Below are 27,462 nucleotides of genomic sequence, written 5' to 3'. Positions count from 1 at the left end.
AGGTTTTTGTTCCAACCCAGTTCCTTAACGAGAACTCAATTATTGCTGATGAAGCACATATTGCTTAAGTGACATTTTAATGCTTCATTTTAGTGGTCTCGCTTGTTAAGGTTCTCCAACCTTAATTGCTTATTTCAATCTTAAATTGCTGCATTCAGTGTTTTAATTGCTCCTTATTAGCAATAAGATGTAAAAGACAAAGCAGCCAGCAGTTCTCCAGCTAGCTTTTTTCCAATTACATCTGTGTGTGTTCATCATGCACGGTTTGATTTAATAAAACACTTAATAGAAAAATGTGACAGACTGAAAATGATCTGTTTTAGGCTTCAAATCATTTGGATGATATCCTTGGAAAGGAAAAAAATCTACGATATAAAAGGCTTACATTGCACAGACTAACAAGCCATAAAATTAAATAAGGTCTGAGATTGGCAATGATTGGTTTCTAATTAAGCAATTGGGTTGAATGAAAACCTGTAGCCACTGCGGCTCACCAGGACCGACATTGCCTACCCCTGTTTTACATCTTATTGCTAATAAGGAGCAATTAAAACACTAAATGCAGCAGTTTAAGATTGAAATAAGCAATTAAGGTTGGAGAACCTTAACAAGCGAGACCACTAAAATGAAGCATTAAAATGTCACTTAAGCAATATGTGCTTCATCAGCAATAATTGAGTTCTCGTTAAGGAACTGGGTTGGAACAAAAACCTGCACATACTGTGGCACTCCAGGACCGACGTTGCCTACCCCTGCTTTGGGCTACACTGATGTATGAAAATGTGCTCTATAAATAAATGTTGTTGTTGGGTTAGGCTCCTTGTGCCTAAAACCCTACCCTGGATAAGCGGGTATAGAAAATGGACGGCTGGACTAGTAAGGTAACGACTTTTTTTCAGGTTCATGACTATATTTGGGCTCTCTGTTTTCCCACACTGGGAAAAGGCTGCCCCAATGTGCAAATCCCAATTGGATCACTGTTGGCTGCCACACTGAGGGCCAATTTATTTGCTCACATTTTGCCTACATTGGCCCAGTGTCTGTTTGGGCAGCATTCAGGTGAAAAATTAAAGAGCTGAAATCAAATTAATTTTTATGTTAAACTGTCTTCAGCTAAATGAATCGCCTATATAAAGTACGAAAAATAAGTAAAAGTTTGTAAGTTTTTAAATAAAAAAGCATAACGTCACAGAGATGCCCATTCATCCATATTGCCAAGCGGCTTCACCGAGTGCCGCACACTGATGATCAGTGCCGACTGTGACAAACCAGCTCGTGATTATTTTTATTGTTCCGTTTCAGGTAACCACACGGGAGAGCACGCAGACTCCACATTGTGCGCACACTATGTGATTCGAGTGCTGCCTCCCCTCCCGTGTACTTTCAAATTATAGGAAAATAAACTTCGTCAGGAGATCATCAGATTAAAACAGTTACAGTGCAGACATTACATGTCACTTACGTGTACACGGAAAGAGCCCTGCTGATTTTTTTAGTTTGATACATTCATACGCACATCTCACGGCTGAATAGGGAACTTATTAGTTAATTACGGTTCGCTGTGGTATTTTGAAGTCCCGTCTATCCCATGCAGCCATAATCGGCTCGTGTAAAGAAACGAAACGAGTTCGATAAAATGATTTACTTGCATTTAGCTCACTACATTAAAAAATACCAGAATGAATTATTTTTGGCACCGCATTTAAAGTTACGATATGCCTTCGCCCTGTTTCGATCTGCTCGGTAATTAACGCATCGGAACAACGTCAGATTTGCACAAGTGTAGCTCGGTTTTGTTCTGCGTTGCTAAGTCTATAGCTGTTTAAGCGGCGTCGTTTCGTGTCATGCACGGGAGACGTTCACGCATGTAAGGTGAATCTCTTGGTCATGCCTCTTTAAAAGGCTCCGAAGTTCCTCCGAAACGGCGTCTCGATCGGCGCTCCTCCCTTCCGTGTACCTGATCTCGAATGTGAATCGCATCTCAATCGCACGCCTCGGCTCTTTCAGCGGCTCCCTCCGTGTTTACCAGCGATCGGCGCTTTCACTTTGACAACAAGAATTCGTCTCATCCAGCGCGTGCACTGCACCTGCCGTCTCCGCTCCGCATCCGAGCATCCGCGAAACGTAACGAGTCCTTGAATCCACCTGCAGTGCCGCCTCCTGGACAGAAACGATGCCTTCCATGCAACTCGTGCACTATAAGCTCGTCGGCTGCATATGTATCTCAGCCAAAGCCAGAGAGGAGCGTTCAGGCAGCGCTATGGCTGGGAGAGTGCTGTTTTTACTCGGGGTCTTGGTGGCCGGGACCTGGGCAGGAGGCGGAGGGGTAGCTAGCGGGGGACATCACGAAGAGGATGCGGAGAGCCCTTGTGAAGTGAAGACGGTTACCGTGTCTACTTTACCAGTGCTTCGGGAGAATGAGTTCAGTTTTACCGGAGGAGGTGCAAGCAGCTTGGCCGGGGGAGGAGCAGGAGAGTCCCGGCTGCTGCTTTTCGTTAGGACCGACTTGCCGGGGAGGATCTCCGTGCTGGATGACCTGGACAACACGGCTCTGCCTTACTTCACATTAGGTAAGGCTTCGCCCGATGAGCCGCACTTGACAAGTTCGCCTCTATGTGCGTATTTGGGAAGGGGAAACTGGATCGAGCGTGCTGGCGAGATGCACACGCGCGGCGGATACTTTATTCCCACGTTGCCGCTGAAGGTGATGCTATTCACTGGGAATGGTTTTTGGACTTGTCTTGTTGTTGCTGGCTGTCATGTTGTTGTATGGCTCCTCGTAACGATGTGTCGCTTTTGGACCTCGTGCAGGGCTGTGGAGTGCCAGCAGCGCAGCTCTTCTTTTTGACTTGTTTTGGGCAGGATTCACGTGTATGTCTGTTTATTTCGAATGAGGTTTATGACGAAATCACCCATCCCTATGACTATTTATTGGGAGATTGCACGTTGAAAAATAAACGGAAACCTCTCACAATGCGTTATATTGTTAGAAATTATAACAAAACGTGTTACTCGATCTATAGCATCCCAGATCCTTGGGAAAGCCAAATAACTCGGGCAACTTCTGCCCAGGTGTGAATGTGTTAGTTTTTTTTTTTTTTTTTTTGATCAAGCTCATTTTTATTATTATTATTATTATTAGCCATTGCCATTAACGGGTTTGTTTTCTATTGCTGTCATCGTCAAAGTGTAATTGTTAGGCGCGCGGTCCGCTATGGCGTCAAGGCGCTATATTCCCATGGCCTGCCTTTGCTATACTATGGTTACAACTTTGTTTTGCTTGCCAGTTTCCCACTTTGAAAGAAATGTTTAACGCTGTAAGCTGTCATCCTATGTGATTTCCTATATAGCGCCTTCTGGACAGACACAGAGAGCTGCACAAGTTTGCAAATATTGTAAAGCAATCACCTTGCGATTTTTTGTAAAGACACGTGAATACATAAACTCCCCTACAATATGATAACACAGGTAAGACAGTATTATGGGAGACAGTGTAGTGTAGTGGTTAAGGCTGTGGGTTTCACATCCTTAGGTTGTGGGTTCAAAAACCCACCTCAGATGCTGTGTGACTAAGAACAAGTCACTTCACCTGCCTCTGTTACAATTTAGACAAATAAAAGTAAGCAGATGTTTCTCAAATGTTGCAAGTCACCTTGCATAAAGTCGTCAGCCAGGTAAATAGTTTGTGTCCGTATCAGGTTAATATATTTCAGTGCTGACAGTTTGATTTGGCGTCCACCTAGCAGAGCCGTTTGATCTGCAGGGGATAAAATCCCACAGTTAGAGAAGCCGTGTTTTCAGCTTGTGAAAGGCAAATCAGTTGTTAAACATAAAGATTTTAATACTCACTCAAGTACGTCTGTCAAAGCTACAGCAAATGAGCTGAGGAACACAAAAATCTGACTAGAGACCCCTTGACACCCGTGTTCTCGAGATCTGATTGAGTTCCGTCCGCTTCCAAACAATTTAACTGATTGTGGGATATTTAGTGACTCTCTGTTTTACTCAGCGCCAGAATCAAAGCAAAGAAGGAAATGACTAACAACAAAATTTGCAGTGCAAATTGGCGTGAAATTAAAATAAACACATTTTGGGTTTTCAAGTGAGGATCCTGACACACAGAAAGAAAGAAAGAAAGAAAGGAAGAAAAAAAAACCCCCAGCTTTGCTGAAATTAAGATTTAAATCAAAATTTTACCAACCACTTCATTCTCTTTTGTAATTTTCCCTCAGCTTGAAAAGAGACTCTAGCACCATAAAAACGAAAGCAATCTAGTGAATAATGAAAATGAAATTTCAAATTGCTAAAATGACAGCACAGATCATTCTAACTATCCGGATGCACAATGGGCATAATCATTTAACACTAGCAAAAGAGGTGGGCACCCAGTTTATTTTTCTTTACTCCTAAATAAAATAGATGGTGGTTCCCCAAATCTTTTTAATTTGTTCCTAAAAAAGAAACTGCTAGATTCTTAGTTGCTAGTGCTACTGCTTCGTGTCTCCTGTGTTCAGGGTTCATGTCAAGTGCATTGCCGTATGCTCTCCTCAGTCCACACAAGATTTGGAAGGCAGCGCACAGTGGTTAAGGCTTTGGACTTCAAACTCTGCTTTCAGATCCCACTTCTCACACTGTGTGACCCCGAGCAAGTCACTTCACCTGCCTGTGCTACACTTGGAAAGCAGAAAGTAATTTAACTGGTCACATCTCGCATGTTGTAAGTCACCTTGGATAAAGGGGCCGGACAAATAAGAAAGGAATTAGCAATAATAAGTTTTACTCCAGTTTTTCTTCCACATCCTGAAGATGGGTGTGTTGACTTAATTACTGATTATAAGTTATCCCCATGAGAGTGTGACAGGAGTTGTCCCTGTGATGGCCTAGTGTGCTGTCCGGGGTTATCCCTTACCTTGTGTCTGATATTTCAGAGATGGGCAATGGCCCCCCATGACCCTGAATTAAGGAATAAACAGCTTGAAAATCTTGTACTATTATATGTTACATGAAGCACCCCGACTCAAGTGTGATTGAAAGATAAATATTGCAGTCTTGCCATTCTTTACATCCACATCCTTCAATTTCTTGAACCCACTTCATTCAGTGTAGAGTCGTGGGGCTTTTTTATTAGCAGATAATAATTCTGCATCTTATATTTAAGAGGACATTATTTCCTGTTAGCATATTTTACATTACTTTTAGCCATTGACTGTCTTCATCCAAAATGAAGGTGAATGTTGAAGTTCATTATTGTTCAGAATATATGTTTAAATTTGCTTCTTCAGTCTGTCTTATCTTACATGTATATGTAGAAACATTTTTTTTGTGATCAGTCTTTCATTTGCAGTAAGCAATAATACAAGACTATACGTTTAAATATTATCTATCTATCTATCTATCTATCTATCTATCTATCTATCTATCTATCTATCTATCTATCTATCTATCTATCTATCTATTATATAGTGTCTTTCATATACACAGTATATATACATATATATTATATCACAGTGATCTATCTATCTGCACTCAGAATTAAAAAGACTTATCCATGCTCATCTGTATTTTTACATAAGTATATTTTAACTGGCTGTCCTACCTGTCTAAGATGGGTTGAAATCTTAAGTAATCAATGGAGACCTCAGTATTAACATTCTTGGCAAATATGTCTATGTTAAATGCCATTTGGTATGGGATTCATAAAAGTTGTGATAATGTTTGTGATGTGCCATTTTATGGAATGACATTCACATAGCAACTGGATGAACACACGGACAGGCACAGAGGCACTTATCCTTTTTTTAAGGTGGATAAGACTCTACATTTCCTAATCTTTTATGACTCCTTTAGAAATACATTTCATGTCTTTGATGCTATGTTTTTTTCATTTTGCTTTATAGTAATATTGAATTTATATTGTTTGATTGGGTCAACGTATACTGCTGAGAGCACCTGGTGTGGGTGATCGCCATATTCCCACAGAGGTTAGCAGCTCAGAAGAGACATCTTTAATAGAAAGCAGTGCAGTGAGTTTTGGTGATTGGGACAGGTGTAGCTTAGAGCTGAAATCAACCATTTAGTTTATTTGTGTCGAACTAGTAAGTCCCAGTGATTGAAGCAGCTGTCCTTTTGCAGGTAAGGGTGCCATAAAGTAGATATACCTAACACTCATAACAAACAACATAGTTAACGTTAACTGTAGTGTAGGCAAACCAAAATACCAAACATCGGAATTTCCATGATAATGCACTCATGGTATAATGATAAGAGCACCTGGTGTGAGCGATTGCCATATTCCTACACGGGTTAGTGGCTGAGGAAAAGATGTTTTACAAAAGTAGCAGTGCAGTGAGTGGGCACCTGCTTTGGTGTAGCCCAGGTCTATATGTATATATAGACACTAGGGGGTTACCCTCTCTTTGCTTTGGTCGCCAAGCCCTCTTTTCTGTGCTACGCAGCAGCCACTTCGTGTCTCTGCTGCCCGCATTGTGAACAGGCAGGCCGAACGCACCCCAAGGATACACGATCGCTCCTCTGAAACCCCCTCTTAAACGGTGATACAATGGGGAACAAATACATTTTTTTTACCTCCTCTTTGCTCGATCAGCTGCTGCTGCTGCTGCCGTGCCGCATGATCTGCATCTCACGCGGTGCTTCAAACATTTAAAAACCTGTACAGCAGCTGTCCTACTCTTTGTCTTTTATTTCCGGCCCCGGGCGTGCATAAATCTCTTGGCATAAAGTCTTGACATTTTTTTAGTTTATAATTTAAATACCGGAATAAGAATCTGAAAATCTAACAACATCACATTAAAGTTCGATAAATTCTGAAAAGAATGATACCTAACATATAGTTGTAGGTTTTAAAATAAGCCAATTTAATGCATGACAAAAAAACATGACATAAAATCGTTACACAAAATCGTACCACTTTTAGGCTTTATATATAGAGAGAGTAGATACAAAAGCTTGTAAGTCTCTTTACTTAATGCAGCTGTCCACGTGCAGATAAAGCTGTTCACCTGGTGCACTATAAAGCAGCTATATTAAAGATACTCTTTCATGATGAATATTATCTATCTATCTATCTATCTATCTATCTATCTATCTATCTATCTATCTATCTATCTATCTATCTATCTATCTATCTATCTATCTATCTCTCTCTCTTTAGTTATAATAAACAACACTACAATAAATCTGCTACTTACTTAAGAAGAATTAATAAAACAATGTAATCAAAGGATTTGGAGACATAACTGACAAAAGTGTAAACCCTCACAGACCTCCCTTTTTTCAATATGTCATGACCAGAATCATTTCCCTGAGTAGCTGTATATAAGATTTTCATTCTGTTTATCCTTATGAGGGTAATGACAATAACACACAGACTTGGGCCAAGTAGAACTACCTTATCTGTGAAACTTCCTCCAGCCACTACTGTTGAAATTCCAGACTCATCTGAATGAGTTGAGCATTTTGTAAATCTTCCCCCAGGGCATGTGCCTTGCACCCGTCCTAATGGAGGCATTCAAAGGGCACCGGTTGTACAGGACAAAAATCTCCTTAAATGGCTCCTTGTGATCTGGATAACCCGGTCTGCTCCCGAACCTCTGAGCTGGTCACCTTGAGTATATGTTTGGTGAAACAAGAAGCGAGAGGAAGGTCATGAAAGGTTGGACCCCTTTTAATGAGAGGTAAGCCAAAAGTAAAAAGCAAAGTCCAGCAGAAAGCACTGGGTGTCTGTTGCTTGTGTACAGGTTAGGTTTGCCAGCTCTCCATGAGTCTCTTTTCTTCATTTAGCAAGTTCTCCATCAGAAGTTGTGCCACTAATGCATCCTGGGGTGGAAAAAAAATGGGACTGTTCAGCTAAGTGATATCAGAAGGCACCTCAGGAATCCTCTTTTGGTCTGAAGATGAAAAAGAAGGAGACATTAGTGACTGTAACCCCTTAGGAGCTTTCGGTGGAGATGTCACTTAATCCAAGCCTTGTAGAAGCTCTCTGTGCACACACATCTGACAGTATACTGTTTATTTAGACTTTTCTATTGCAGTACATTTTACATGTTACTATTACATTTTCATATTTGTAAATCTGTGCGACTCATACCTGGAAGCACCTTCTCCTCCTGCTCCTGTGACAGCCTTCAAGCTGGCAGTGGAATATAAGCCTACAGGCTTTACAGAATAGTTGAGTCTCACTTTGCCACATGAGATCATATTTAAAGAACAAAATGTTGCTTATGTTTCACAAAAATGTGAACAACTTTTGTTCAAGTGGCTTAGGATAGGTTGGGGTTAGGGTTAGTCCATGATATTGTACTGAAGAAGCCACAGTCCCATTTCCTGGAGTTTTGGCATCTGTTCCCAAAGTGTTTCACGGCACTGACTCATGGAGCCACTGCCAGCTTGAAGTCTGTCAGAGGAGGATTGACTTGCAGAAGAGCACTATATAGGAATATATATGGCACATGGAATGTCACAGTGAACTGGCATTATAATAAGTCTTGCCTTCATTTGTGAAGGATGCTTAGATGGGTCTGTTCTTGTAACAGTATACATAAATACACACAAATGCCCTTTTGGTTAAAGTGATGTGCCTCTGCTTATAGCGGATAGATGTCTGCATCTCGTAAGTGCTGAGTTGTACGTGTTATATGGTGACATTTCTGCATTTTTGTCTGAATGTTTTATTTGTACTGTCATTTCTTTTTTTTGTAAAGGAGGAGGTGTGTGGCTTGTGCCTCAGTTTAATAACTATTTAATAAATAGGCTGTTTTTACTCAGAAATTCCATGCTCCTCCGACGAGTAAGAACTTGTTCATTTGTTGCAAATGACATTAGGTTTTGATTGACAATTTTGATTAAGGGTAAGAAAAATAATGTATCGCATACAAGTCTGAGTGTGTGTGAGCACGTTGTGAGGTCGATACGGCTTTTATTCATTTGCAGCGTTTCAACTGATGTTCAGATGGCTGCACTCTACATTTCCAAATGACGATCCCCTCAGAGACACCAGTTGCTTATTACTTTGAAAGGATCATGTTGAAGGATCTCATTTGTTCAGGCTGTAGCGGGATTTGTTCATTTCAATCAAGAAGTGTCTGCTGCTGCTGCTGCTGGGACTAGGGGGTATGTGAGATACAGCAGAGACTGAAGTAGCTGGTGGCCTTTTCCTCAGTGTTGCCTTCCAAGAAAATTGCTTGCTTGCATGTAATCATGTGAACCTTGAAAAAGATCGATGTGTTGGACATTCTGATTGAAAACTGATGCTTTAATAGTCATCTTTCTGGTTTTGGTTAAGTTTTTGTATGAAATAAAAAAGAAAAAAGGCTGACAAGAAATTGTGGGAGTATAGTGTGCCCTCATAACACTGTCAGATTGCTTTTCTTCTAATGTGGACAACAGACGTGGTATCTTGTGTAACTTTTTGTTTAAAGAAATTTTAAAGGAAATGTAGCAGCATAGTGGCACAGTGGTTAGTGCTGCCAGATCTGTACTTCAAGAGCCAAGTGCGATTGCTGGACCAGTCACTTTGTGTATGGCGATTCATTTGTATTCCAGTTTCTTCCCACATAAAGAAGTGGATACTGTGTTAACAGGGAGGTATAAAGTGGCCCAGTATGAGTAAGTGTGGGACCATATGAGAGTCTGGAATCCTACAAATGTGTATCCCTGCGTGCGTTTTATTTCTATGTGAATTGATGAGTGTTACGGTTGTGCCTTTGCTGTGTAAGTAAGATGTCCTCTACCAGTCGGGTTGTAAACCAAGGGAATGATGAGATAATTACTTTTAAATATATTTTATTTTTTAGGAATTTATAAATGAGAAGCTTATCTTTAGAGATACATGTGTTTCAGATACTTTTTATACTGTATGTTTAACTAATTTGGGTCTTTTACATAAGATTATATGTAAGGGCCATATTCCTAGTTCTATAAGATTCATGAATATTTATTAGATGACAATGCATAAACTATGGGAGGTTCCTATAACCCCCGTAAATAGAATCGTAATGGTATATTCCTCCCATTTCTAACAGCTTGGAGTAAACATTATTCTTCAGTTAGTTAGTGACATCCTTGCCTTGTATAACGTGTAGAGGAATATGGTTTTTAACCGTGACCGCACAAGACCATGCCTGGGCACTTGCCAATGTGCCAACCGGCTTACGAGCCTTTTGAGTGTGTGAAGTAAATATGTAAGAAAACAGCACTTAATTTATGTGTTGTGCCGTACGTAAAGCGTACAGAAGAAGAAGCTAAGAATCTTTAAGTAGAGAAGAAGAAATTAAGAACCTTTAAGTATAGAAATAACTAAAGTCTTTCAAGAAAAGCTAAGTTCATAGAAGATACATTTTTCCCTTTTTTTTGCCTTTTATTCTATGTGTGTAACTATTTTTTCTTTTATTCTTGTGTGGATTATTTGCTTTTAACTTTCACTAAATACTTTTAAAATGAACTTTTGGACTTTGAGAATTCTTTTGACACGCGTTTTACCCGTGCCCGATAACACCTTATATTCCAGCAGCTACATTATATTTAAATCTTTAGGGACGTTACTAGAATATACCATTTATCTGCATGCTGATTGGTGTGAATTGAAATGATTTAAATATGATATGTAAAGTAATCTCTGCTGTACTTGAGATTTTGTCTTTTTAGACAGCAGGCCATGTTGTACTGAATAAGAGCCCGTGGTGGCTTCACCAAGCTTGAATTTCATTTGCAATGGTGGCTCAAGACTTTTCTTTCTTTACTGAATATTTTCCCTAACAATGTCCAGATCTGTTTTTGATGCTATGGGAATAGACTTTGCTTCTAGATAAATCAGTATTGAAATAGATGCAGATGCATGTCATACATTTTCTAAACTTAAGTTTTCCTGACACAGTGTTGTGTATTTGTTAACAGCAACCCTTTCTAGTTTTGTAGATCAAGGGGTCAAATCCTAAACTGCTATCCAATAAGCTCGTTTTCTTTTTGTTGTGTTTTCCAGTTGACTCCTATGTCTTATAGATGTGCCTGTAAAGTGACTTGGGGGCTGTATGTTGTCCTGTTATGAGTCTATGAATTAGTGTGTGTGTGTGTGTGCCCTTTAATGCACGGTCACTATTGCTGTGTTCCATTTGAACTGGGAAATTGGAACTTCCAAGTCTCCAGTCAGAATTTTCAACTGGAACATCTCCACAATTTGGATTTTCTACTCAGAAACTCCGGACTGGTCTGTCAAGTCTGAGTTTGACCAACTCAGTCCAAAATGGCAGCACGCATCACAAACTTTAGTGAAAGTTGTAGTATTATGTTGTTCATTAGCACGCCTGTCGATTTGTGTTTTATTAAATCATTTGTAAATACAAGACTGTCCAGCCTGTATCTGGGGACATGTTGCTGTGGTGTTTGGATGTGCAAAACGCCACTTAATACGTTGTTCAGCAGTTGCCTGCATTCTGAATGAGCAAACACAACAAAGGTTTACCTGGAGGCATCCTTATTGTTTTTCCGTATGTCAGTTCGGATGTGACATCGTTTGCAGCTCCTCTATTCGACTTCTGAGGTAAATGGAATGCAGCATTACTCAAGGATTGGTCAGTGCTCATATGGTGGCCTCCAGCTGTGCGTCATCTTTTAATGGAAATAGAGCAGAGGGGTTGTTGGCATGAGTTTACCAGAATTCTCTAACACAAACACTAACTTGGCTGACTAATCACATCTGTCCTTGTTTTACAAATTATTAGTGGAGCATACAAGTTGACACACCTTTCATGAAACAAAGGATCAATAAAATGATGATGCTGGTACCTATCTCAATTGGCTTCAGGTCACCGTGATACCTCTAAATATTGTTATACCCTGTGTGGCGGATGACTGGGGACCTTGCCCCACCAGGACGTCTGGAGAGTGGAAGGACCGGGAGAGAGGAAATACCTCCCCCGGGGACATAAGAGGGCAGACCCCCTTGCTTACATCGGGGCCACGAGACTGGAGCTTGGAAGCTCAATCCTGTTGGGAACTGTGGCCACTGCCAGGGGGCACTTGGACAATCCTGGAACCTTGGACTGCAGCACTTCCGCCACACCAGGATGTGCTGCAGGAAGAGCGTCTGGGAGCACCTGGAGCACATCTGGGTGCATTATAAAAGGGGCTACTTCAGTCCATTCGGGGGAGCTGGAGTCGGGAAACAGAGGACAGAGCTTGCGGGAGAGGAGTGGAGGCGGCAGAAGAAAAGAAGGAGAAAGGAAAGAAAAGGACTGAGTTTATTAGGGTGATTGGTGCATTGTGCAGAAAGGATAAATAAATGTGTGTGTTATTTGGACTTCTGTGTGTCCTGTGTCTGTCTAATCTGGGCATCTTCCACGCCTGACAAAATAGTGCCATGTAGATTTAAACGTTAAATAGAGTGAGAGCCTCACCACCATCTGCTGCTCAGGAAAATCTTTCGGCTATGAACTGCATAAATGGAAACAGAAACACCTAAAGTTTAGAAGTGGGCATCTTTGAGGGGAAAATGGACAAGCCACAAAAATACGGAAAGAATACACAGACTACACGTACGTCCGGTAGCAGCACTAACTGCTATGTGGGCAGGTGTGTGTTTGGTCAACGTGAGGCCAGCAAACAATTACAAAAAAAAAAAAATACTGACATACTGTGTCACAATGTGGCAAGCAGGCAGGCAGGCAGGCAGTGTGGTGCAGCGGTTAAGACTTTAGACTTCAAATCCTGAGGTTGTGGGTTCAGATCCTGCTACTAACACTGTGGGACCCTGAGCAACTCACTTGACCTGCTTGTGCTCCTATTGGAAAAACAAAACAAATATAACCAATTGTATCATAAAAGTTACAAGTCAACTTGAAAAAAGCGTCCACCATAAAAGTAAATGTAAATACACATATATATGTGTATATACAGTATATATGTATGTATATGTATATATATGTATATATATATATGTGTATATGTGTATATATATATGTATGTATATATATATATATATATATATATATATATATGTGTATACCTGTATATGTATGTATGTATGTATGTATGTATATATTGTGGCACACGGCTGGGGGTGGTACCCAGCCGGGACGCCCAGAAGGACAGGAGGAGGGCTCATGCCTCCTCCGGACCGCCAAGGGGCGTCACCATGCCTGGAGGACTTGGGACCTCAGCACTTCCGCCACACCAGGAAATGCTGGGGGGAAGAAGAAAAAAGAGACACCCGGAGTGCTTCCGGAAAGACAGCCGGCACTTCCGCCACACAGGGGCGTGTCAGGGGAAGATTGCTGGGAACCACCTGGAGCACATCCGGGTGACTATAAAAGGGGCTGCCTCCCTTCATTCGAGGCTGGAGTCGGGTGGAAGAGGACAAGGTCTGAGAGTGAGAGATAGAGGAGAGAAGGAGGCGGCCTGGATTACTGGGGTGATTGGTGTTGTGGCACTGGGTTGTGCATATTTGGACTTTGTGCATAGTGAAAAAAAAAGTGTGTTGGGCCTTTAAAATGAAGTCTGTCTGTCTGTGTCCGGGCTATTTCCCACAATATATATGTTACATAGTTTACTGTCAAATAATGCAAAGAGTACGTGACCTGTGTTTCTTCCTTATTTGGGCTCATCAGGCGTACACACTCCACTGCACCCCTCGTGGGGATCTAACCTCAGACGTCCGCGTCAGAGACGAAGCCCCTTGATGCTGCACCACGGGGTGTGGTTCGTTTATTTGACAGTCTATAGCTCTGGAGTAATTACATTCATAGCATTCGTAGTCTGAAACACAATCTGATTGTATGTGTGGTTACCTACCAGGTAACGCATGTGGTTGTGTCGCGTACTCTTTGCATTATTTGACAGTAAACTATTTAATATTCTATGATCTGCTTCTCGCAACTGAGAGGGTGTGGCGGATGTTTGCCGACTTGCAGACCAACCACATGCGTTACCTGGTAGGTAACCACCCATACAATCAGATTGTGATTCAGACTACGAATACTACGAATGTGTGTGTATATATATTATATATATATATGTGTATATGTATGTATATGTATATATATATATATATATATATGTATGTATATAATATGTATACAGAAGCTGATCAGTAGATTGGCAGCTGCTCCCTGATCTCCCTCCAAGACTTGTATACTTCCTGCTGCCTTGGCAGGACAAAAAATATTTTGAAGGACCCCTTGCATCCTGGTCTTCACCTGTTTGACCTGTTGTTCTCTGGCAGGCGCTACAGGTCCATCAAATCAAGGATGAACAGACTCGGGGACAGCTTCTTTCCTGGGGCCATAACAACATTAAATCTCAATATTCACTGACCATCTCTCTCTTTTATTTTCTGGCTCTCAGAACCAATGGTGTGGTACTTTTATAGTTGCTGTGTTAATGATTGGTTGTTTCCAGTTGCATCTGAAGGGGTAGTTTCTCTGCAATTTCATTATACATGGTATAATGACAATAAAGGCTTCAAATTCAAATTCAGATTTTCTTCATGCTGTGCATATTTGTTCTTTCTGCACCTGAATTCTGTACTTCGTTGAAACAGAACTATCGTAATGCTGGATTTAATGTAGAAGGAATACACATAGGCTTGCTTGGTGGCTTTTTCAAATATGCCATAGTTTCCCAGAACGGTTGTAGAAATCAAGATGTAGCATAATGCCTTGTAAACAATACAATCCTGATATTGATATTTTTTTCCTTTAATTATTCCATATTGCTATGGCTATGGGAGCAATTGGTAATGGACTTTGTACCGCATAATGTGCTACACAGCCTCAAGTGGGAAAAGCTCAACCTGGAAATGCAAAGAAAGAAGTGATTAAAAAAAAACAAACCAAAACAACAACAAGTGGTCCTCACTTTAATGCACATGATGACCTTCCTGCACCATCAATAAATAGGAGATTCAGGCATGAAGCTAAGCACCCAAGGGTACTGCAGGGCCAGTTGGTCCAGCCGCTCCAGCAGAAACAGACAAAATTCGAGAAATGAAATGGTATACCCAAATCCATGCTATTGCAAAGCTGCATTTTCCCCCTAGCCAAAAAATATAACGTTAGCAACACTTTTATTTTAGCTGACAGCGCATGGTTTCTTCAGGAAGATCGAGCGATCATCCGACGTACAAGATCCGTTATGCCGATTATTCCATCTTTTTTTACAGCGTTGTTCAGCATTTTCAAAACATCCTGCCTTTCCCTGAATGTACATACCAATCTCTGGCGAAACATCATCTTCTCGTAGCTCCTAGCAAGTTAGGACAGCTTATGAGCTCTTCTAAATCCTGGTCAAGTTAGGAATAGTTTGTTCCCTAAATTAGGAGTAGGAGTAATAGTAATTTATTCATTTTCCTAAGAGTGTGTCTTGGAGTTGTGCAAATTTGGTCCTACTCCTACCTGTAAGGAGTAGTGTCATTCTGTGATATTATTATTTTTTATTTATTTATTTTGAGCTAGTTAGGACTGATTTCCTACTCTGACACTCTTCATAAATTTGGGCACTGTTTCCTGACATCTTGCTATTAATTCTTAACTGTGATATTTTGGTTTTTGATGTAGGGTTTTGTCAAAAAATAAGCCAGACTTTTGGTTCTGATCTTTGTTTGATTGCAGACTTACATGTTATCTTCTGATTGCCATACTTAAAAGATCTGTTCATTTTCTCTTTAACGCACTGAACGCAATGTATGAGTTAAGTTGTATCTCAGTGAGCCAGTCAGCGTGCGACGTATAATATACAGTAACTCGTATGTCAGTATACAGCCACTGCAGACACAGACAGCTTGCTACTGAGCTTTGCTGCCCCATCTCATTTATCTATTATAGTCCTGCCATCCTGCTTTTTTAGACGTAACAGCTTGCATAAAATAGTGTTTATAAATAGACAGTCCGTAGTTAAAAAAAATATAAAGCTGCTGATGTTTTGAAACAACTAGATTTATTGCAAGATGAATATTTTGATGATAACGACAGCGATTGAAAATCAGTTGGATGATGTAGCACCTGTAGGCCTTGGCACTAACTGCGGATCGCTGCCCTGAAGAAGTTTCTTCATCACAAGGCTCTTCAGACTCTTCACAACTGTCAGGACATAAGCACATTGGCAGCTTGTCACCTCTACCAAATGTGTTGTGTGCAACAAGCGTGGACAGCTCAAAGAAAAGCGTTATACGAGGGACATTCAAAGAGTTTCCGCACTTTTATATTTTTGTTGGAAACGGTGAAGGTGGGTGGAGTAGTAATTGGGCATTATAAAGTTGGTATGACTCTGGGAGAATTGCATCGGAAATGAAAGTAACTATGTAGAAAAGTGATGCCTTCACTCTGCATGGTGCCATGGACTCTCATTCAAATGTGGACATCTAGTTGTGTTGCTGGTCAAAATAAAGTAATTAACAGTTTCTTTATTTTCTCAAAGAATTCATCCATCCATTTTCCAACCCGCTGAATCTGAACACAGGGTCACGGGGGTCGGCTGGAGCCAATCCCAGCCAACACAAGGCACAAGGCAGGAACTAATCCCGGGCAAGGTGCCAACCCACAGCAGGACTCAAAGAATTACTATTGATAATTAAAATATATTGATAATGTAAATTTCTTTACATTTTGATAGAGTTCATTATTTATCATATATGCATAGACCTGGAGTATGTGAATTTCCCCTTGGGGATTAATAAAGTATCTATCTATCTATCTATCTATCTATCTATCTATCTATCTATCTATCTATCTATCTATTGTCACAGGAGGCTGGGGGTGGTACCCAGCCGGGACGCCCAGGAGGACCGGAGGAGGGCTTATGCCTCTCCCAGACCACGTGGGGGCGACCGCCCTGGTGGCTTTGGGGACCACGGGAACAGAGCTTTGAAGCTCAACCCTATAGGGGCCCGTGGTCACCGCCAGGAGGCGCCTCAATGCCTGTGCAGCCCTGGCCCTCAGCACTTCCGGGTGTGGCGGAAGAAGACCAGGGACACCCGGAGTACTTCCGTGTATGCAGCCGGTACTTCCGCCACACTGGGGAGTGCAGGCGGAGGTTAATTGGGAGGCACCTGGAGCACAGCCGGGTGTGATGGCTGGGGTCGGGTGAAAGTGGACAGAGTCTTGGAGGAGAGGAGAGGAGAGGAGTGGAGGCGGCGGCGAGGAGAGGCATTGCGTGTGAGAGGGCCTGGACTGAGGGTGATTGGTGCTGCGGCACTGGGTTGTGCACTTATTGTAAATAATTGTAAATAAACGTGTTGGGTGATAAAATCATGTCTACCTGTCTTATGCCCGGGCTGTTCCCCACAATCAATCTATCTATCTATCTAGACCTATAATGTAATAAATGGTCCAGCGGTCAATGTGTTAAGAAATACAGTTTACACGGAGAGCTTCTGATTACACAGAAACATCAAATTGGCACAGATCCCTTGTTGCATAAGCCAGCACTGCTAACCTCTGCACCACTGTGCCACCCTGCATTATCATATGTTGTGTTATATCACCAAACCGACTTGGTAAGATTGTGCCAGCTTGACACAGGGAGGGACAGAGCCAGGAATCAGACTTTGTCCCCTAAAAGTGTGAGGCAGCAGCCCAGATGACCTTGTGCAGAACCACAACAACCACTTCAGTTAGCTTTTTCAGAAATAAATGAGAATAACATGAAACATAGCCATCTTTACAACCTACTTGTCTGAATTCCAGCTCAGAGCATTCCAAATGGATAGGCTGCTGTTTGGTTAATGAAAACAAGCCATCAGTTAGCCACATTATTATTATTATTATTATTATTATTTTTTAATGTTGAGGTGAATTCTTAAACATCCTGATCAGACGCTTTAATTAAAAGGAAGCTCACTTTGAACTCCATGTGAGTAATGGAAAAAAACACACCTCCAGTGCGTCCCAGCAGAATTCAATGCACATGAAGAATCTCAAGTGGCACACTTCGCCCCTGTTGCCCGTCTGTGCTCTTTTAACGAATGCGTCTACCCATGCATGAATTTATTTACTGTGTTTTGCTTGAACATTCAGCCATGTGAATGGGCTTTAATTTTTCTTCATCTCTTCTTTCATTTTCTGTAGTTAACACTTTGGATGACTTGCTTTTTCTAACCACAGCAAGTGATCTAAAGATGCTCACATTGGACTGGTTTGAAGAATTTGTTCGCGCTTACCTAATCAGTCACCTCAGTCAGCAAGCTGATGGTCTGCCAAAATGAATATTTTAAACATTTTATGTCATCTGTGAGAAAGAGTGTTAAGATCACCCTCCCCAGTCTTTGGTTTGTTACAATACCATATGATGAAAATGCTGAAGTAGATTTAATTCTCAACTTGATTGGTGACTTGTGTTTAACATAGAGGATAGAATTGCATCTTGTTCTGCTTGTGTGTGTGATGCCAATTTCAGTGACGCCTGGCTTGTATTTCTCCTGCAACTGTAAGTGAGTGACACGCTAGTTCCTGAAGAGAGAACTATTTTTTGGCCTTTCATGCTGCCACACTAAGACAAAAAGCTTTGTATTAGAATGTATTTTTAGGGTATCTCGTGCTGCCCCTCTTAAGGCAGGCTGATGTCTACTTGGATTGTGTTGTGATAACTTTGGCTCAGATGTAAAGTCTTGTTGCAGTGTCTTCATTAGAATGAGTACCTTGGTACTGAAGTGTGGAAAGAAAGGGCAGGACTAGAGGGGTGTGTGTGTGTGTGTGTTTATGTGTGTAAGCAAGCAGGCCTTCATTTTGATTTTCTCTAATATTCTAATGATGAGTTTGTGTGTGTCTGTGGGGGTGAACTATAGTGGGCCAGCATCCAATCCAGTTTGGTTTCTCACGTCCCTAAAACTGGCTTTGGTATGTTGAAATGTTGTTACTTTGTTTTTAATAACATTATGTATATAAATTAGCTGTGCAAGCCCGTGATGTAAAAAACCCATACTCCTAGAAACATTGGATTAAATCATTCACACCAGTCGTGCATTAGGAGCTAAGCGATGTTTTCTTTTCTCGGTGGTTTTGTTTTGCCAATGTGCTCGCCTTGCTTGTGTATTAGCGGCTAAGCAAATTTCACTCTCCTCTGAGGTTTTGTTTTGCCAAAGTGCTCGCCTCCATTGTCTATCAGCGGCTAAGTGAGTTTCTCTTTTCTCGTCGGTTTTGTTTTGCCGACGTGCTCGCCCCCGTTGTCTATCAGTGGCTAAGCGAGTTTCTCTTTTCTCGGCGGTTTTGTTTTGCCGACGTGCTCGCCCCCGTTGTCTATCAGCGGCTAAGCGAGTTTCTCTCACCTCTGAGGTTTTGTTTTGCCGATGTGCTCGCCTCGATTGTGTATCAGCGGTGTCACAGATGCCTGGGGACCTCGCCCCACCGGGACGCTGGAAGAAGCAGGGGACTGGAAAGGGGACAATACTTTCCCCGGAGCACAGGAGGGCAGCCTCCCTAGACTGTGTCGGGGTCACGGAGCTGCGAAGCTCAACCCTGTGGGAGGACATGCCCCCTGCCAGGGGGCGCCCGGACAGTTATGGAACCCTGGATGGCAGCACTTCCGCCACACCAGGAAGTGCTGCCAGAAGAAATCCTAGGGGCACCCTGAGCACTTCCGGGTGCTCTCCTGACACTTCCGCCACACCAGGAGGTGTCGTCAGATGGAGCACCTGGAGCTCATCCGGGTCATTATAGAAGGGGCCGCCTCCCTCCAGTAGACGAGCCGGAGTTGGGAGGAAGGAGACGGAGCTTGTGAGGAGGGGAGTGGAGGTCATATAGAGAGAAGAGAAAGAGACAGTCGTTGGAGAATAAGACATTGTGGTGCTGTGGATTAATAAACGTGTGCATTTTGGACATTCTGGTGTCTGTCTGTCTGTGTCCAGGGGCTGGCATATTCCACAGCGGCTAAGCAAATTTCTCTTTCCTCGGAGGTTTCGTTTTGCCGATGTGCTCGCCTCGCTTGTGTATTAGCGGCTAAGCATGTTTCTCTTTTCTTGGCGGTTTCACTTTGGCGACAGAGTCACTTTCTTTGAGCTTCATGTCGTAGCCTCGCACTTCCGAGCCGGACAGACAGACACCCACACTTCCATGCGTAGACGTTTATATATAAGATAAAATGTAATATGTTTGTATGTTAAGCCGACGTCACATTACGAGACTTTATGTCAGATTTACCAACCGCAGTTATTGATTCGTCGCTGCACCATGTCAAATTATAAGACTGAAAAATCACTTTTATGGACTGCGCGCCAATCTTCCAGCATATTTGTGCTTACCCCTTTCCTGACAGCCATTAGCGTTATGCCTGACGGAGCAGGCACTTTACAAAGTGTTAACAGCTATAGCGGGTTCAGCAGCACTCTCTGCACTTTATTTCCTTTTTTCAGTGTGTTATGGTATGTAAAATACGAGACATCAAACAGACGAGATTCTCTTCTGTTTGTGAGGTCCATAGCTCCCGTGATGCCTGATGGAAGCCTGCACAGTATCTGTGCTTTGGTAAGAGTTAATAACTTTGGTGTGTACAGCCTCCTCCATCGCTACATTCTATGCATTGTACTGCCACTTGAATGCTCATTGCTTCTCAACTCTTGCACAAAAAAGAGCCCATCCTTGTGACCAAAGAGAAAATTCTAGCCAGACGAGACTAGTTGGACTCAGTCGTGAGGTATATCCCATGTGAAAGCAAACCCCAAACACAAATACACAAAGACAGTCCCGGGTATGAATAAAGGGAGTTTTATTACACAATAACCCAGTATTAAGCAGAAAACCAAGTTGTTGCCTCTTCTCCAAATCACCTCTCCTCTTCTCTCTCCACTGCACTCCACAGCTCCAATCGCCTGGACAAGGGAGTGCTGTCCCTTTTATTGAGGACCTGGGAGTACCTCCAGTGCCAGAGCTGTTACCCACTGGAATCACTTCCGGGTCACACATACTGTAAGTCTCGCATAGCAGGGAGTGTATGTCCGTGCAGCACCCTCTTGCAGCACCCTTGGACCCCAGCAGGGTTGCACTGCCTGACTACAGTTCTCAAATGGGCGCTGGTATCGAGGACCATTGCCATCTAGCAACAGGGGGGAATAAACACAGTTAGTTTTTCTCTGTCCATTCCTTTCATCCTTGCCAGTTAAGGTCCTAGAAATATGTCTGGCCAGGACACCTGAGCTTCTCCCTGGGACTTCCCATCCAGGTAAGGGATCTTTTTTTTTTTTTTTTTCCTTGTCGGGATGTCTGTCCATCCGCCTGAGAAGGCCTTTTCAGGTCTGGTACCTTTCTTTCCCTTGGTTAGATGTATGTCTGTCCTGTAGGATCCTCCCAAATGGATAAGGAACAACCCCCTCTCCTGGTTGGGATGCCTGTCCATCCCATGTGGCACTTGCACACATTAGATGATCGGCCTCAAGTTAGCGTGACAAGATTATGTAAATGAAGGCTAAGACTGAAAATCACAGGAAAAGTTGTCTAATGTGTCATAGGCTTACGTTTGTTTGTCAGTCACGCAAAAAACGGCTGAACTGATTTTCAAAAAATTTTGCATATGAGTTGACCATAGTCAACCTCGGAGCGGTGCATACATGTTCCTCACATGCACCTGTAACCCCTCCCACCCCCCGAAGCCTGCACACACCGCCGGGTCATTCAATTTTTTAAATTAAAAATGCTTGTTGTAATGGAGCGCTTCCATCACAGTGACTAAATGAAATTCTCTAGGCTATAACAAAAGGCGCTATATAGGCGCCTGACCCGACACAGATGGACGTATGTATAAAACAAAAAGTCTTTTATTTTTCTTCAGCTGGAGGGCACGTGTTCCCAGTGTTCCCCCAGCCACAACACAGTCCCAAAGCACCAACACACCAAAACCAAACCACTCTTCCTCTGCACCACCAGGCAACCTCGTCCTCCTCCACCCGACTCTGGCCGCTGAGTGGTGATTGCTGGCCCCTTTTATTGGGCACCCGGAAGTGCTCCAGGTGCTTGATTGTGGCGAAACTAGTGCCCAGAATGCAGCACCCCCCAGCGGCGCCTGCGGAACCCTAAAGGGCTGCACAAAACTTCAACCCCCATGAAGCTCTGGGGGAGTCCGAGGCACCGCTGCAACCCAGGGAGGCTGCTATCTAGCGTCCGGAGGCATCCCGGCCAGGCATGGGTCCCGGCCACCTGTCACAAGGCTTACTGCATAGTGACAATAAAAATACTACAAAAAAGAAAATTACTGTAAAATAAATACTTTTTAACTAATAAAATGTATACAAACAATATTGATCCACAACACAAGGTATAAAAGAAAATAATATGCTTCTCATAATTACAGGAATTCATTGTTTAATTTCTTCTGTAATTAATTTATTTTAAACAAAGATTAATTGAAAAAAAGTAGTTGTCTAACTAAAATGTATATGTTCTCACACATTAATTCAACTAAACACTGCTTAAATGTAAATATACATGTACTTACATTTTTGAATAATTTTTTTGCTGTTAAAATATACATTTTCTATATACCATTTTTTTTTTATTTCCAGTGTACCAGCTAGACCTTCCTATTTCTTGAGCTGTAATTATAAATATAATTTGCCATTTTAATTAAATGGTGCTTATTTCTTGCTAAAACTTACACTATATAACACACAAATAAATACTAAACACAGCACAAACCTTTAAAAAGCTGCAAATCTATCAAATGTTCATGATGTTTGTCAAGAAGATACAAGGCTGGCATGCTTAACAATTTACCAAGTAAAACAGACAGATTTTGCTTTTAAGCTAACGAGCCTATTGTTTACTAAGCAGCAATTTGAAATCTTCCGCATTGTTTCTTTTTATTATTGAAGATGTGAGCTGCTGTACTAAACACACGCTCGCTCACCATCCAAACTCAGACAAGTAGTGACCATTTTAATTAAAAAAAACAAAAACAAAATTAAAAGGCCTAAAATCATTAAAGTGGCTTTTCTTGCCATTTGTCTAATTGCACAGGGTGACTCCTCTGATTCCTTTTTCTCAGTTTATTACTCCACTTTCTTTAATGTAAAGGCTCATTTTCCAGTCTTCTCTCTCTCTGGTAAAGTTTGCCTTGCTGCCCTCTTTTTATAGGAGGTTTGCAGCAAAAAAAATAACAAAAACACAAAAAAAAAAAAAATGAAAAAGACACCTGTACTACCGTAATACCATGCATAAAGGAACACTTCCAACTAATTTACTTTTGTTCTGCCAGAAGGTGTTGAAGAGACACAGAAACAACTGAACCTTAGGATCTCAGAGAGAAACTACAGAATGGGGAACCAGAGAGTCCAGAAAGAATATGTGTTCTCTTATTAGAGCTTTTATCCAAATCATGGATTTGTGGCAGATTTAAAGGGGGGCACTGATGATACAAGGCATGGTGTCATGCTACGCAAATTCTGTGGCAACTGGCAGCTACGTGTTGGTAATGGGAATAATAATGAGTCGATACCCAATTGTAAAACAAAATAATTTCGTGGTACTGTTAATTATTATGGTGGTGCAGTGGGTAGCGCTACTGCCTCGCAGTTAGGAGACCCGGGTTCGCTTCCTGGGTTCTCCCTTCATGGAGTTTGCATGTTCTCCTTGTGTCTGTGTGGGTTTCCTCCGGGTACTCTGGTTTCCTCCCACAGTCCAAAGACATGCAGGTTAGGTGGATTGGAGAGTCCAAATTGGCCCTAGTGTGGGCTTGGTGTGTGTGTGTGTGTGTATGCGCGTCCTGCTGTGGGCTGGCGCCCTGCCCGGGATTTGTTTCTGCCTTGTGCCCTGTGTTGGCTGAGATTGGCTCCAGCAGATCCCTGTGACCCTGCAGTTAGGAGATAGCGGGTTGAATAATGGATGGATGGATGTTAATTATTACATTCAGGAAATACATAATTGGGAAAAAGCAGCTAAACACCCACATAAAATGTTGTTCTAAAAATATTTTTTAGATTTAATATATTAATTTTTTCATATTGTATAATTTATAACAACCACAATGCTTAGAAAAGCAGATTCTGAAAAAAGTTGTTTTTCGAGATTTGCCAATTTACCGATCACCAATCGAATCGACCGATTTTATTTTATTTTTTCGGATTTTATTGATTTTATTAAAATCAAATAACATTCAATACAAATAAGTCAAGTTTTACAAGACTTGGTTCGAAACAAATCAACTCTCACCCATCAAATGGAACGATTTTAGATCAGAGGCAGATTGATTGGAGCATCACTACTGAAAAGTGTTCATATTGGCTAAAAAGCATGACCTGGGAAAAAATATACTACGGAGCGATCAGTCCGTAGATCATCAGTTGGGAAACGCTGTGGCAGATGATCGATGGGCCACTTGCATTTCAGTCAGGAGTGGCAAATATTTGCTCTCTTACCTTAAGACATTATACAAAAGCACTTTTGGCAATTGCAGGTACTTGTTACGGTTTAGCCAGGTTTTTGTCTCTTACTCAGGTGATGTTTTCTTTAATGTAATATTTTTGTTGGTGTTTGTTAAGTTTCTGTCTTTCCGCATTTGGTTTCCTCTTATGCAAAATCATGTTTTTTTTTAATATCCATCCATCCATTATCCAACCCACTACAGTAATCCCTCGCTATATCGCGCTTCGCCTTTCGCGGCTTCACTCCATTGCGGATTTTATATGTAAGCATATTTAAATATATATCGTGGATTTTTTGCTGGTTCGCGGATTTCTGCGGACAATGGGTCTTTTAATTTCTGGTACATGCTTCCTCAGTTGGTTTGCCCAGTTGATTTCATACAAGGGACTCTATTGGCAGATGGCTGAGAAGCTACCCAACTTACTTTTCTCTCTCTCTCTCTTGCGCTAACTTTCTCTGATCCTGACGTAGGGGTATTGAGCAGGGGGGCTGTTCACACACCTAGACGATACGGACGCTCGTCTAAAAATGCTGAAAGATTATCTTCACGTTGCTACCTTCTGTGCAGCTGCTTCCTGAAGCGACATGCTGCACGGTGCTTCGCATACTTAAAAGCTCGAAGGTCACGTATTGATTTTTGATTGAAAAACAAACTCTGGCTCTCTGTCTCTTTCTCTACTCCTGACAGAGGGGGTGTGAGCTGCCGCCTTCAACAGCTTTGTGCCGCGGTGCTTCGCATACTTAAAAGCCAAACAGCCCTATTGATTTGTTTGCTTTTCTCTATCTCTCTTACATGCTCTGCTCCTGACGCGCACTCCTTTGAAGAGGAAGATATGTTTGCATTCTTTTAATTGTGAGACGGAACTGTCATCTCTGTCTTGTCATGGAGCACAGTTTAAACTTTTGAAAAAGAGACAAATGTTTGTTTGCAGTGTTTGAATAACGTTCCTGTCTCTCTACAACCTCCTGTGTTTCTGCGCAAATCTGTGACCCAAGCATGACAATATAAAAATAACCATATAAACATATGGTTTCTACTTCGCGGAGTTTCTTATTTCGCGGGTGGCTCTGGAACGCAACCCCCGCGATGGAGGAGGGATTACTGTATATCTTAACTACAGGGTCACGGGGGTCTGCTGGAGCCAATCCCAGCCAACACAGAGTGCAAAGCAGGAAACAAACCCCGGGCAGGGAGCCAGCCCAACGCAGGGCGTGCACGCACACACACACCCACACTAGGGACAATTTAGAATTGCCAATACACCTAACCTGCATGTCCTTGGACTGTGGGAGGAAACCGGAGCACCCGGAGGAAATCCACACAGGGAGAACATGCAAACTCCATGCAGGGATGGCCCAGGAAGTGAACCCAGGTCTTGTTTTAATGTTTTCTGTAATTATTTACAGATAACATAAAAAAGTATTATGTTCATAATGATTGGCATAGGCCCTGTCACCGTTAAGTAGAAGCCAAGAAGACAGGGCCACATGACAATGCAGATAGGTGATGTCTGTAGTTGTAAAAAGGAGACGCTTTGGCATTGTGATTATGATCTCTGTTCTGGTCTTGTGATTTTTGCTGTTCTTATGGATTTTGAACCCTACTGTCTTTGTATCATGATACTGGATTTATTGGCTGAAGGTTTTGCTCTTTTAGGCAAAGACTACATTTTTGCACCTTCCTTGCTGCCTTTCCTTTTGTGCTCCTTCATTTTTTAAGTTCTTTTGTTATTGTGAGCCCGAGGTTGGATGGTGTTCCTCCTGCCTTTTGTTAATATAGTTTAAGTATTCTTTTCCCATTTTTGACGCCTCGGCTGCTAGCAGGTGTGAACTAGCTGGTATTTTTTTCTGGGCTGGCCAGTGATGCTCCTGGCTTGCTTTTTGTGAGAACTTCAGCGATCTTTGTGCTTTATTGCGGTAGGAAATCCTAACAATACATTGGCAATGACATGGCTGTGCAGTGGCCTACACTTCCAGATGGCAGATCTAGTATTCTGGGTTTGAATCTAACACCTTCACATTATCCATGTGGAGTTAGAATGTCTCCTTGTGTCTGTGTAGGGTTTTTAACTCACCAAAGATGTGCAGGTTATTTTAATTTGCAATTTCACATTAACACTAGGGCGGCACGGTGTCGCAGTGGTAGCGCTGCTGCCTCGCAGTTAGGAGACCTGGATTCGCTTCCTGGGTCCTCCCTGCGTGGAGTTTGCATGTTCTCCCCGTGTCTGCGTGGGTTTCCTCCGGGCGCTCCGGTTTCTTCCCACAGTCCAAAGACATGCAGGTTAGGTGGATTGGCGATTCTAAATTGGCCCTAGTGTGTGCTTGGTGTGTGGGTGTGTTTGTGTGTGTCCTGCGGTGGGTTGGCACCCTGCCCGGGATTGGTTTCTGCCTTGTGCCCTGTGTTGGCCGGGATTGGCTCCAGCAGACCCCCGTGACCCTGTGTTCGGATTCAGCGGGTTGGATAATGGATGGATGGATGGACATTAACCCCATGTGTGTGTTTGAGTGGAAACTGTGGAGGCCTTTGTAACCAATAATACTGGGACAGGCTCGGGCACTCAAAACCCTGGGTTAAATGGGTTTGAGAAGTAGATAATATGGGAATACCTGCACTTCTTCACAGATAAAATGAACCAAAGTATCAAAATATATCGCATTGTTTCAGTAGCCTTCTATTTTTGAGATGTATAGATTTATGTTTACATATGGGAGAATGTGCCTACTTGAATTCTCTTTTAAATTCTTTTCTTTTTAAAATGGATTTTTTTATACTCCATGGCATAAATGGTTTCTTTAGAATAGATTTTTATTATGCTGCCTTACTGGAGGGTGGATAATTTATACTCCAGTCATAAACTCCACCTGTCCATTTGATTGAAAGCTCACCATTATAATCTACAGACATGGACCAGTGGTCCACTAGAAGTGCTGTAGCATCTTTCATTACTGATTATTGCTTCAGAAAATTAAAACCCAGTTTCTCCGTCATTAAAATGCTTTATGATAACGTATATACATAAGATTTTTAAATGTCGCCATGCCGTATGGTGGGGCGGCTTCCTGGTGCAGTGATTAGCATCTCTTCCTAACAGTTTCAGGGGTCAAAGTT

General features: G+C 42.1%; 1 protein-coding gene across 3 annotated transcripts in view; it reads left to right on the top strand.

Moving 5' to 3' along the window:
- Positions 1 to 1,770: 1,770 nt before the first annotated feature.
- LOC114657387 (astrotactin-2-like) overlaps positions 1,771 to 27,462 on the top strand; it is a 2,479,169-nt gene continuing 2,453,477 nt past the window's right edge. For all 3 annotated transcript variants that reach the window (XM_028809185.2, XM_051931934.1, XM_028809183.2), the window contains exon 1: positions 1,771 to 2,570. In XM_028809185.2, coding sequence (XP_028665018.1) covers positions 2,174 to 2,570 — 397 coding nt within the window. In that variant the 5' untranslated portion in view covers positions 1,771 to 2,173. The remainder of the gene's footprint in view (positions 2,571 to 27,462) is intronic.

The sequence above is a fragment of the Erpetoichthys calabaricus genome, chromosome 9 (assembly GCF_900747795.2).
Source record: "Erpetoichthys calabaricus chromosome 9, fErpCal1.3, whole genome shotgun sequence".
Lineage (NCBI taxonomy): Eukaryota > Metazoa > Chordata > Cladistia > Polypteriformes > Polypteridae > Erpetoichthys > Erpetoichthys calabaricus.
This window is presented reverse-complemented; position numbering and strand designations above follow the sequence as displayed.